The sequence below is a fragment of the Elephas maximus genome, chromosome 23, assembly GCF_024166365.1.
Source record: "Elephas maximus indicus isolate mEleMax1 chromosome 23, mEleMax1 primary haplotype, whole genome shotgun sequence".
Lineage (NCBI taxonomy): Eukaryota > Metazoa > Chordata > Mammalia > Proboscidea > Elephantidae > Elephas > Elephas maximus.
Genome location: NC_064841.1, coordinates 20,856,564 through 20,870,386, shown reverse-complemented (window position 1 = coordinate 20,870,386; position 13,823 = coordinate 20,856,564). Strand labels below are relative to the sequence as shown.

The 13,823-nt window shown below is 39.4% G+C and overlaps 1 protein-coding gene across 3 annotated transcripts in view; it reads left to right on the top strand.

Moving 5' to 3' along the window:
* The window catches only part of KCNMB2 (potassium calcium-activated channel subfamily M regulatory beta subunit 2), a 526,027-nt gene that overhangs the window by 472,942 nt on the left and 39,262 nt on the right, over positions 1-13,823 (top strand). For all 3 annotated transcript variants that reach the window (XM_049867403.1, XM_049867404.1, XM_049867406.1), the window contains one exon: positions 10,308-10,430. In XM_049867403.1, the coding sequence (XP_049723360.1) occupies positions 10,375-10,430 (56 nt within the window). In that variant the 5' untranslated portion in view covers positions 10,308-10,374. The remainder of the gene's footprint in view (positions 1-10,307; positions 10,431-13,823) is intronic.

The following is a 13,823-nucleotide window of genomic DNA, read 5'->3' as shown; positions in this document are numbered from 1 at the left end:
ATCCGAAACCCAGGGACCCACCCCTAGAGGTTCTCACTGGTCTAAGGTGGGACCCCAGCACCAGTATTTTTTTAAAATTCCCCCTGATGATTTTAATGGGCATCCAGGTTCAGGGGCACTGTCATTTAGGTTCCTCCTGCTCAGGATGGTTGCTCAGAACTTAGAGCTAATGAGAACTTAGAGCCGTTTCAGGTTTATTATCTCAACATCTCAGAAAACTGCTTTTTTTCTATTGAGTGCTGATGACCTATAGGAAAAAAAAAATCTCAACATATGACTACTAAGTTATCTAGTGCTGCTCTAATACCACAAAGGGGTGGCTTTAACAAACAGGAATTTATTTTCTCGTAGTTTAGAAGGCTAGAAGTCCGAACTCAGGGTGCTGGCTCTAGAGGAATTCTTTCTCTCTCTGTCGGCTCTGAAGGAAGATCCTTGTCTCCTTGAGCTTCTCCGCTGGGTGATTTTCATGTGACTTGATATTTTCTGCTTGCTGTCTTGCTTTTAATCTCTTTTATATCTCAAAAGAGATTGACTCAAGATATACCCTACACTAATCCTGCCTCATTAACATAACAGAGAAAACTCACTCCCAAAAGGGATTATAACCACAGGCATAGAGGTTAGGATTTTCAACACATATTTGGGGGGACATAGTTCAACCCATAATATTACACCCTACCATAATATTACACCCTTTGGCCTCCAAAGCTTCATGTCCTTCCCATATGCAAAACACATTTACCCCATTACATCACCCCAAACATCTTAAATCAGCTCCAATCCAAAATCTAACCCTCTGAACCATCTAAATCAAATAGGCGTATTCCATCCTGGGGAAAAAATCCTTTTAATCTGTGAACTTATGAAATCTAGACTACAAGTTACCTGTTTCCAAAATGCAGTGGCGGAATAGGCACAAGGTAGACATTTCCATTACAAATTCCAGAAATCGGAGGGAAAGAAGGGATAATGAGCACCAACCAAGTACAAAACCCAGCAAAACACATTACATTAGCTCTAGATTTAGGCTGGGTTCTCTAGAGTAGCAAAACCAGAAAAGCATATGTGTGTGTCTATATATATATATATATGTGTGTGTGTGTACATATGTGTGTATATACATAGAGAGAGAGAGAGATTTCAAAGAAATGACTCAAAGAGTTGAGGCTGGCAAGTCCCAAATCCATGGGTCAGGCATCAGACTAGAGGCTTCTCCTGACTCATGTGGTTGCAGGGGACGACGAACCCAAAATCAGTAGGTCAGATGGCAGGCTGCTGGCTCATGTCTCAAGAACCAGAGGTCAGAAGATGACAAGTCAGAAGCAGGATCAAGAGAGAGTTAGCTTTGCCAGAGCTTCCATATGTATTGGATGCAGGCCACACCCCCAAAGAAACTACACTTACATCAGATCACGACATAGAGGATAATTACATAATACTGAGAATCATGGCCTAGCTAAATTGACACATAACATTAACTATCACAACCCTGAAGTCTTGAAAATAACCCTCTGTTCTCTGAGACCACCTGGGCAACTGCCCTGCCCTCCAGACTGTGGGTGTTGGCCAAAATCTCTAGCTATGGGTGGAGACTCCTCAGCCCTGGGCTTCAGCCCTACCCTCCAGGCCCACTGGGATGGAAACTCTGCTCCCTTGGCTCTGGGCATCCCCTTTTTCCTAGTCCATCTGAGTAGTGGCCCACCCCCTTGGTACCAGCAGGCCTCATTCTTCCACCCCTTGAGCAGGACAGCCCTGTTCCCTCAACTTTGGGTGGTGGCTCCATCTCCCTGGCACTCATGAAAGGCAGCCCCATACTCAGAAACCGAGTTGGTAAAGATCTCTTTTAAACTTAGGAGGCATGACTCCACCCTTTGAAATGGATGCAGCCCTGCTTCTCATGTACTTTCCAACAGTTCTGCTGATCTCTGAGCTGCTCCAAGGATGGTCCTTTTCTTTTCTTGGAGGACAACAGATATAGCTCCTTTGACCTGTTTCCTGACCTACAGAATTCCAAAATGCAGACAGCGTTCTTTCCTTTCGTTCTTTCTCTGCTCCTTTCAGTCTTAGCTGATGGGTTTTCTGCTGTGGCAGTTGGTTAGATATATCGGTTACAGACTTAATCTCTTTAACAAAAGATTGGGTAGTCATGTCCTTGGGGAATATTCTAGGACATGTGTCCTTAGTTTGTACAACAGACTTTTCCAAATCTTTAAGTTGTGTTTTCATTTTGCACAGTTCAATTTTAATTCCATCTCTTTCCTCTCGCATTTTATTATAAGTGGCAAGGAGAAATCACGTGGCCCTTTTAAGATCTCGCTTAGAAATCTCATCAGCCAGATATCCAAGTTTATAACTTACAAGTTCTACCTTCCACCAAACATTTGAACATAATTCAGACAAGTTCTTTGCCACTGCATAAAAAGCATCGCCCTTCCACCACTGTCCAGTCACATGCTCATCATTTTCTTTTAAAGCCTCACAAGAAGCACATTTAATGTCCACATTTCTAGCAATACTCTGTTGGCTGCTGGTGCCATATGTATTTTCTAAAACAATAGAGACTTTCTCTATAGCTCTCCTCTCTTCCTTCTGAGCCCCCACCCACCCGAATTGCCTCTGACATCCACAATTCTACCAAGTCTCTTCAAGGCAATCTAGCCTTTTACTATTGTACACCTTAAAACTCTTAGCGCCTCTACCCATTAGCCAATTCTAGAACCACTTCCACACTGTAGGTATTTGTTAGATAGAACCCCCTTCTCTGTACCAAATTCTGTCTTAGTTATCTAGTGCTTCTATAACAGAAATGCCACAAATGGTTGGCTTTAACAAACCGGAATTTATTTTCTCACACTTTAGACAGCTAAAAGTCTGAATTCGTGGTGCCAGCACTAGGGAAAGTCTTTCTCTCTCTGCTGGCTCTGGAGGAAGGTCCTTTCCTCTTTGATCTTCTGTTACTGGGCAATCTTTATGTGGCTTGACATCTCTCTTCCCCTCTCTGCTTGCTAGCTTGCTTTTAATCTCTTTTATATCTCAAAAGAGACTGACTCAAGATACACCTACACTCATCCTGTCTCATTAACGTAGCAAAGACAACCCATTCTCAAATGCAATTATAACCACAGGCATAGAGGTCAGGATTTACCACACATATTTTAGAGGGATATAGTTCAATCTACAACAAAAACAAAGCAACTTAATTGGATTGTTTTTTTCCAAAGAGAAAATTCAATTATTTTGCTTTTAAAATTAATAAAAGGAAAAAAGAAAGATGCTAGTGTTTAGTATGTGCCTTCTATGTGCCATTGTCTGCTTTAGGTACTTTTGCATTATATTATCTCATTTAATATTCCAAGCAACCCAGAAAGGCAAGTATTATTATTCCCATTCTAACAGCTGGGAAAACTGAGGCTCATAGATGTAAAATTGACTTGCCCAAAGTCACACAGCTGGTAGGTGGTGATGCCAGGGGGCAAACCTTGCCCATCTGGATCTATCACTCATCTTTTTTTCATTATACCATGCTGCCCTTTCCAAAGAAAATGTCACTGAATGATAATTCAGCAAGAAATAGAAACCATTTCCTTCAAGTCAACGAAAGGGACAGAGGTGGAAGTTAGGAGAGGAAGAAGAAGAGAGTGGGAAAAAGGAAAGACATCCCAAGCTAAAGAAGGATCTGGAAGGAAACAAAAGCAGCACCCAGTAGTGGTGAGTCACACCCCAGGAGGCCAAATTCAGTATTGGTGGTCATGTTTTCCAATAGATGCTTAGATGGTCAAGGCAGCAAATACAACCGGCATGTTACCATGTGTCCTGAATGTGCTGTGCCACATAGGCGCATTAGACAAAGTCCTGCCCTGTAGATACTCACCAATAGCAGGGGAAGCAGATTTGCAAATAACTGGGATAAATCATGCCTTGCTCTAACAGAAGTAAGTACCAAGAACTGAGAGTTGAGATGAAGAAGCTGCTCATGTGGGTCAGAGAAGGCTTCACAGAAGAGGTGACATCAAGATCATCTTTTTGTGTGTGTGGTAAAAATATATATAATAAAATATTTGCCATTCAACATTTTTACCTGTGTTTTACCTGTACAACACCTGTATATTTGTTACATTTGTCATGTTGTGCACCCATCAACACTATCCGTTTCCAAATTTATTCACCACCACTGACAGAAACTTAGTGCCCTCTAAAAAATGACTCCCTCTTCCATCCCACTAACCATTAACAAACTTTTGTCTCTATACGATTACCTATTCTAGATATTTCATATAAGTGGGATCATACAATATTTGTCCTTTTGTGACTGATTTATTTCACTTAACATAATGTTTTCGAGGTTCATCTATGTTGTAGCATGTATTAGGACTTCATTTATCTTTAAAGTTGAGTGGTATTCCGTTGTGTGTATATACCACATTTTGTTCATTCTTCTGCTGAATTCCAAATAAAATTGATGTTTCCAATTTCAACTATTGTGAATAATGCTGGAATGGACATTTGTGTACAAGTGTCTGTTTGTGTTCCTGCTTTCAGTTCTTTTGGGTATATACCCAGGAATGGAATTACAGAGTCATATGGTAATTCTATATTTAAGTTGTTGAGGAACCACCAAAATGTTTTCCAAAGTAGTTGCACCATTTTACAATCCCACCAGTAATGGATGAGGGTTTCAATTTCTCCACATCCTCACCAACACTTGCTTTCCATTTTTCTGATCATAGCCATCCTAAAACCCATTGCTGTTGAGTCAATTCTGATTTATAGCAACGCTATAGACTTTTATAGACAGAGTAGAACTGCCCCATAGGGTTTCCAAGGCTGTAAATCTTTATGGAAGCAGACTGCCACATCTTTCTTCCATGGAGTGGCTGGTGAGTTCAAACTGCCAAACTTCCAGTCAGGCAAACACTTAACCACTGTGCCACCAGTGCTCCTTCATATCCATCCCAGTGGGTATGAATTGGTATCTCATTGTGGTTTTGATTTGCATTTCCCTAATGACTAATGAGGAAACCCTGGTGGCGTAGTGGTTAAGTGCTACGGCTGCTAACCTAAAGGTCGGCAGTTCGAATCAGCCAGGTGCTCCTTGGAAACTCTACGGGACAGTTCTACTCTGTCCTATAGGGTCGCTATGAGTCGGAATTGACTCAACAGCAGTGGGTTTTTTTTTTGCGCGGGGGGATGACTAATGATGTTGAACATCTTATTATGTGTTTATTGGGCTTTTGTATTTCTACTTTGGTGAAACGTCTATTCAAGTCATTTGCCCATTTTTTAATTGGGTTGTTTGTCTTTTTGTTGTTAAGCTGTAGTTCTTTACATATTCTGTGTATTAAAAAATCCGTATCTGATATATACCTCCCCAAAATTTTCCCCCATCCTATAAAATGTCTCTTTACTTTCTTGATAAAGTCCTTTGATGCACAAAAGTTTTTGATTTTGATAAAGTACAGATTATCTATTTTGTTTTTGTTGGTCATGTTTTTGGTGTCATATCTAAGAATCCATTGTCAAAAAGTAGATTGCAAAGCATTATCTCCTTAGGTTTTCTTCTAAGAGTTTTAGATCTTACATTTAGGTCATTGATTCATTCTGAGTTAATTTTTGTATGTGGTGTGAGATATGCGGCAGCTTCTACTTTATGTGGTACTACTTTTTGCGTGTGGAATTCCAGTTGTCCCAGCACCACTTATTAAAGAGACTATGCATTCCCCATTGGATGAACATAGCACCTTTGCCAAAAGTCAATTTACCATAGAAGTATGATTTATTTCTGGACTCTCAGTTCTAGTCCATTGGTCTATATGTCTATCATTATATTGGTATCAGACTTTTTTGACTACTGTAGCTTTATAGTATCCTTTGAAATCAGGAAGTTGTGTTCTACTACTTTGTTCTTTTTTTAAGATGCTGTGTCTATTCAGGACCCTTTGCAGTTCCATATAAATTTGAGGAATGGCATTTCCATTTCTGGAAAGGAGGCTGCTGGAATTTTGATGGGGTTACATTGAATCTTTAGATCACTTTGGGTAGTATTGCCATCTTAACAATATTAAGTCTTCCAATCCATGAACACAGAATGTCTTTTCCTTTATTTAGGTCCTCTTTAATTTCTTTCAACAATGTTTTATAGTTCTCAGTATACAAGTCTTTCACCTCCCTGTGATATGGCCTTTGAAACAGAGTAATTCATTCACAAGGCAGGCAAGGGAGGTAAAGTAAAGGCACGACCTGAATCATGGAGGTAGAAAACAGTGAGGTATGCACTTGACAAATGGAAAGGTGCTCTTTACAATTTCCTGAAAAAAGAAGTTGTTACATTCTCACTGACTCCCTGCTTTCATTCAAGGTTGGGGTTACATCTTTTAAGGCTCCAGTTTTTAGACCATACTCCTCTTCAGTCATATAGTAATGGCGCTGCCAGATATTCCCCAGTTCCTAGGTCACTTATTGATGGAATTAGATCCAGGTTTCCTCCCTCCTGCCCACAGTCCTGTGCAGTCACTAACACAGATCTCTTGGTTTCGTACTAGAAGTCCAAGATACAAAAATTTATAAAGTATATATTTTTTTATATATTATACATATTATATATATAATTTTCCTTAATACAATCCAAATGATATGTTCCTTATCTTATACAATGAGCAGAGTTAATTACTTAGGGAGTTCAGGAGGGCTGCATTTGAGCTGAGATAGAATCTCCAAACCAGCTTCCATTAACACATTTTGAATTCTGACTCTTTCTTTGAAGTGCGGCATTTTCTTTCCACCTCCGTGGAACCTTTAAACCACTGTCCTTAAGGCAGCCACTGCCTTCCATTTTAATTAACTACCAACGTATCAGGTTTTAAATAACAATTTGTCTTTAGGAAAGAAAACCGGGTTGGAGAAACTCCAAATCTACTTTTTGAAATAACCTGAGGAGTCATTAAATCCCTTCCAACAAGTTTTAGACAGTTAATTGGAATCGATATATGTTTCATCTCACCCTTTCTGTATCATCTTAAAACAACATGGCAAGAGTGCAATGCTAGAATAATGGCATGTTGTCTGAGAAATATCCTAAATATATTTAAATCACTGCAGTCCCTTTCACTTTGAATGATTCCAAAGCATTTAGAATATGTATAGTGTATCTATTAAATGCTAGCTAATAACCAGCAGAAGGATTAAAAAAAAAGAAGGATTAGCACTCAGTAATTTGCTGCTTTACCTGGACTCAAATTGTGTCGCTTTTCTTTGTCCATCCCACGTCCTCAACTCTTTGAAGGACCGACTAAAGTAATCAGAGAATTCCACCAGAGTCAAGGTTAAAATAACTTCTTGAACATTTAAACCAGTCCTCATTCTTCCAAAGTAGTTTATTCAATGTAGATTAAAATCATTTCCCAAAGGCTGACTGGTTTGAATAAAGGATTTAATCCTTATTTTATCTGATATGTTTTAAAGATGTTCAAAAAGGAACGTAAATAACTTTAAGTATTCCAGATATAAGTCTTTTAAAGAGCTGGCAGATTCAATTTCTAAATCTTTCTAAAACTGACTAGGACATCCATTCATATGTATCATTCTAGGAGAAAAACAAGGTAGAAGTGTGACTTCCTGCATCTCTACCTTTACCAAACCGACGTTACCCCAAACCTCAGAAAGTCAATACACAGTGGCTTAGTGCATGCTTAGATTCATTCTTAAATTTACTGACCCATAAAATGTTGGAGCTGAGAGAGATTTTAGAAGTTATCTGGTTCAAACTCTTCATTTCACAGATTAAAAATAACTAAGCTTTAGAGCGGTTAAGAGACTTTCTTAAGGTCACACAGCTAGTTACTGTCATAACTGGGCCTACAACCAACCACTAACTGTGACTACAGTGCTCTGAGCCCTTGCTGCTCAAAACGTCATCCGCATACCAGTAATATTGGCATTACCCAAGAGTTTGTTAGACATGCAAAGTCTCGGGCCCCATTCCAAATCCAATGAATCAGAATCTGCCTTGTGACAAGATTATGTGTATGCACATTATATTTTGGGAAGCACGGGGCTGGACCATAATGCGTCTTTCTCTAGAGAGAATGTGAATTGGAGGTAAGAAGGCCTTGATTTAAAGCATGGACTCCACCTTTTCTAAATATAAACAAATATCTCAGTCTACTTGAAGCATTATTTGTAATCTGAGACTATGAGCACTATTAACCTTGCAGCGTTTTTAATGATATAAGCATGACATAGATCTATACATATGCATTTCACGACATATGCATAGATAATATACTCAAAGTACCTGGCACATAGTAGTACAATGTCATTATAGTCACACGTTCTTAGTGAAGACCATTTGGAGTAGAACACCGTCCAGACACTGTTCTAATGGCGAGGTCAACAGATATTTATTACTCGCAGAATAAACAGGATAAGGATGAAAAGAATAGCGCATAATATCATCAGCCAAAGGCCCCCAAAGTTAAGCCCCTATCCCAGGGTATTCTTATATTGCATCCATGCACAACCCATTTTGCATCTTGGGAGGAGAACACCTAAGTTCCTCTCTCCCAGGACTAAATGCTATCGGGCAACAATGTGTATGTGCCAAATAGCATGTATAGAAAACATGTAGGGTCAGGGGTGATAAAAAGGGAGTAATAAAAGGTAAAAGGGGGAAAATAAATGTGGAAGGTCCTCTGTAGGCAATGGACATTATTTATTGCTCCTGTTTAGGCTATTCTAGATTTACTGGTGCCAGAGAGCGGCCCTTCCTCCTTTACCCAGCTAAGACTGCTAAACAGAGTTCTGGATTCCTTCAAAGGGCAGCCATCTCCCCTTAGGGCACATACTTACTTTACATTCATTAGTAGCTATTACGTCCATTAGCAGCTAGGGAGATGGTGAGAGAGTTATAACATACCTGTCCACCCAGCGAGGTACTAACATAGTATATAGTACAAAAACACTAATATTATTTCAGTGCCACACTTACCATTAATATGGCATTCAACCAAAAGGAAGGCCCCCAGTGACTATGCATCTTTGAAGAAATCTTCCTTCCTTCCTAGGTGTTAACTGTCATTTTGACTTTAATATGAGTATGGTATTTCATGTTTCAAACCACCTAGATAATTATTCTTATGTAGCAAGGAATTAAAAAAAAAAAAAAAGGTTGCCATTGGGTTGATGCCAACTCATGGCAGCCCCGTTTGTATCAGAGTAGAACAGCGTTGCATGGGGTTTTCAATGGCTGGTTTTTCAGAAGTAGATCACAAGACTTTTTCTGAGGTGCCTCTAGATGGACTCAAACTTCCAACCTTTTAGATGGCAGCTGAGCTCATTAACTCTTCACCACCCAGGGATTCCAAAAATAATATTAGCTAAATCTTTTTATGGAAATGACTAGAGATGAAAAAAACTCCTCTAAACCAAGGAACATAACATTCCGGTAATATACTGACTCTGGATCATATAAGCTCAGCCTCCAGGAGCCAGTGAGTATCTGCCACTGCCACTGGCGCTGCTGTTGTGATATTCTCAGACAAAGACTCACTGCCAGGGGGCCAACCCATGGCTTTGAAAACAGTGGAGCATATTTTAAAAATTATGTATCACCACCAATGCGTCGTATCTGTCAGCATTAAGGAAAACAATTTGAAAAGTAAATTTTAGTATCCAAATCTTAACCAAAATTTTGGAAAATGCAGTGTACTACAGAGTGTTAGACCATACTAAAATTACATTTTTGGAGGAGACATTTTGTGGGGAATATGATACTAACATCAGTTAGAAAACCAAGTCCCCCTAAGGCAGTGGCTCTCACCATAGGTATGCATTAGAAACAATAGGGAACTTTAGAAATTTTGAGAGCAAATTTCTGAGGGAGGGACTCAGGCTTCAATACTTTTAAAAAGATCCCCAGCTGATCTTAATGTGCAGCCTGAGTTGAGAACCACTGCCCAAAGTATTCAGAAACCAAGTTGGTGTCAAGTCAACGTGGACTCATGGTGATTCCATACGTACCAGAATAGAACTGTATTTCATTGGGCTTTCAATGGCTAATTTTTCTGAAGTAGATCGCCAACGCTTTCTTCCAAGGAGCCTCTGGGTAAACTCAAGGTGCCTGTGGGAGGACTTGACCTCCAGCCTTTTGGTTAGCAGCCAAGCATTTAACCATTTGTACCATGCAGGGACTTCAAAGGTGTTAGAAGCCTGGTCTTATTTAAGAGGTGCAGTTCACCAAGAGCTATTGGTTTCTGTTAATAGTCTCCAAAACCTAAAGGAGTAGATTTGACATCAGTGTGTATCTCTTCTAGGTCTTTTCACCATTCCTCCAGGACTTCCACTATAAGGAAAGGGGTCCCTGAATCAACACCCTCTAAGATGTTTATATGGACCAGTGGCCGAACCTCTTCATCTTACAGACATGATGAGAAAAGGTAAATGCACTGGGACCCTGGAACTTTTCAGAAACATTTCACCTGAATAGCCAGAAAGGATAACAGGAAAGGATTGTGCAACTGAGCTTCATGTTTTGCCAAGTGTTAATGTGGGGATCAGGGTCTACACTGAGGGAGCAGAGCTTTCATCACTTGGACCTTCCTCCTTCTTGCACTCCCTCTGCTCATTCTCTCCCACCACATAGCTTTGCATAAGCTGTTCTCTGTCAGAAATGCCCTTCACACATGAATATACCCACTCACCTTTCACTTAGCCAACTCTATCTCCGCCTTCAAATGGCCATTTAATCAGAACCCACCCATGCTTTTACCATGCTCTTGACCAGTATGGACTTTGTTTTTTACTTAACCTTGACTTTGCAACACCTAGCACTGTACCTGGAACATAGTAGATGCTCAATAAATATTGCCTGGGGTGATGAAAATTGCATATCTAGGCACTAGACTTACACCAGGAAAAGAAAGCACAAACTAGGAGAAGGCGAAAAGGGCAAATCCAAGGAGTCCTCAAGGTCCTTGGAAGAATAGCCTGGAGGAAAAGGGCAAAATGAAGGAATAAGAAGAAAGATTAAAGGGCAAAGGTAGTATTAATAAAAGACAAAATGACAATTACACAGCTCAACTCAGCCCTTCCATTTCAGTTTGGGAAATAAATGTATTCATAAAATTCTCTAACCTTTTTTTAATACTCTTTTCTCTCCATTTGTTTTCTTCTTTTGAGTTTCTCTTTCTCATTGACCTTATACTAGTATGTGGGTATGGTGAAGCTACACTTTAAACAGAAGTGCCTATACCAGCATATTTCAAGTTAAACAAGGTTCACATCTGGCAGAAGGTGATAGAAATCAGAATTGATAAATGGGCTGGGCACAAGGAGAAGGACCTAAGGAAGGTGCACTTGAATTTAGTTATGAGAGCTGGTACTTTTATTTTTGCTTTTAAAAACTGAATTTTCCTACAGATAAAATCCTTTGGAAAAAACTCAGAAAGCAAAGCTGTTCTTCACAATAATTACGTATCTCAGGAAAAGTTTGGAAGAAGCTTAATATTCACAATGAAAAAGTTGTTACATAAATTGAGGAATATATTACTCTGCATTTAAAAATGATTTGACATAATATTAACTGAAAAGGCAAGTTGAAAACTTGCATACGAGCTATGATTCAGCTACAAAAAATATACATAGAGAAAAGCCTGGAAGGAAAAGCATGTTTTTCACTTCACTATTTTCTAAAAGCTTTATAATGTTATATTACCTTAATTATGGAAAAATAATTATATAATATTTGAGGAAAATTCAGCCCAGAAAGCAACTAGTATTTGAACAAATCTCTTTGCTTATCATGATATCAAGCACATCAACTGAAAATTTACTTTCTTTGTTCATCTCTAGGTTTTTATACATTTTTTTCTCAATGTATAATTGAATTATTTTTCATCTGCTTTCAAGCTAAGTTAAATCATCTTTCAGCAAGCTCTTTACTATAAGCCTAAAATTTCAGATGTCTTAAAGTAAAATTCCCTATTTTTCCTCTTATTTCTTCATTATGTTAAAAAAAAAAAAAAAAAAAAAGAATCCACTCCAGCAAAGAGGTGGAAGGGCAAAGGTTTGGACCTGCAACTTGGGTAGCAAGGCCACATCCCAGGCTTTCTTTGCTCTCCAGGAATATGTTGTTGTTAGGTGCCCTGTAGTTGGTTCCAACTCACAGGGACCCATGTGTGCAACAGAACGAAACACTGCCCGGTCCTGTGCCATCCTCACATCCATTGTTATGGTCGATCCCATTGTTGCAGCCACTGTGTCAACTCATCTCCTTGAAGGTCTTCCTCTTATTCACTGACTCTCTGCCAAGGATGATATCCTTCTCAAGGGACTGGTCCCTCCTGATAACATGCCCAAACTACATGAGACAACATCTGGCCATCCTTGCTTCTAAGGAGCATTCTGGCTGTACTTCCTCCGAGACAGAGTTGTTTGTTCTTCTGGCAGGCCATGGTATATTCAATCTTCTTTGCCAACAGCATAATTCAAAGGCATGTTACACAGAGAATGTTCTCTTTTAAATAATTATAAAATAGGAGTTATTATGCCCATTTTACAGCTGTGGAGATAAGGTAGAGATTTTAAATAATTTAAATAATTTCAAGGTTCCAACAACTAGGCAGCAATGAAATCAGGATTTGAATTGAGTTTATGCCCTCTCTCCTGTACACCCCCGGCCTACACCAATACTCACAAGCTCTTGTCAAACGCAAGATGTTTGGAGCTACAGTGAACAGCCCAGCCCACAAGGGGAAAATGAAGTTGAAAACTGTATGTCAAAGGAGATAATAAACATATAAATATGACACACTGGTAATATTTGTGGTGTTTAAAAGGGCCAATTAGCTTCATGTTCTGCACCAATAGGATTCTATTAAACCTTCTTAAACTAATATATTTTTTTAAATTTCTAAATATGATTTAAGTAACTATGGGAGTTAAAATCTCATATATAAAGAAACCATTTTCAGCAAGCTTTCTTTATTGGATGATGGTTAAATGCTCTGCTGCTAACCGAAATGTTGGCGGTTCGAACCCACCAGCCACTCTGAGGAAGAATGACGTGGCAGTCTGCTTCTGTAAAGATTTACAGCTTTGGGAACCATATGGAGCAGTTCTACTCTGTCCTATAGGGTCACTATGGGTCGGAATTGGCTCGACAGCAATGGGTTTGGTTTTTGGTGCTAAAGTTTATAAATCAGTCTGCATGACTTGGCCTACAAAGGCAAAGTATCCTTAGTTTCGTGTTTGTTCATTTCTCTGTTCCTTTTTCTTGACATCTTCATCTTTACTGCCTCAATTATAAACTCTTGGAGGACAAGACTCAGATTTTAAAAGTGGATTTGAACAGCATTTATTGCTCTGCTTAAGATGATTTCGGTGGCAGTGATCATGGTGTTAATGAAGATGATGATGGCTAATAATGAGTCTAGATAATTAAGGTCCTCAAGCTAAATATTTGGCAATAAATTGAGTAGGTTGTCTACCAGAATCACTGGTAATTGTTCCACCCTTATTTTCTCCTCATTCTGCCGAACTGGCCTCTGAGTGTGCCCTGGCCTCTCCGTCTTTGTTTCTGCAGCAGCTCCATACCCTGGGCAGCCAAAAATCCTCAGCTCCACTCGACACCGCCTTTGAGTGGAGCCAAGCTTGTCAGGATATTGGATTCCCTGGGATTCCTCAAGAGGTAGAACACCAGGAAACTAGCCCCAAGGACAGACACAGAAACTAAGTGGAAGAAAAAATTCACTGAAAAGTCTGAAACCAAATGTTTCATTGCTCAGAGGACGTTGAAGTCATTTTTACATTTTTTTCTTGATATTTTCATT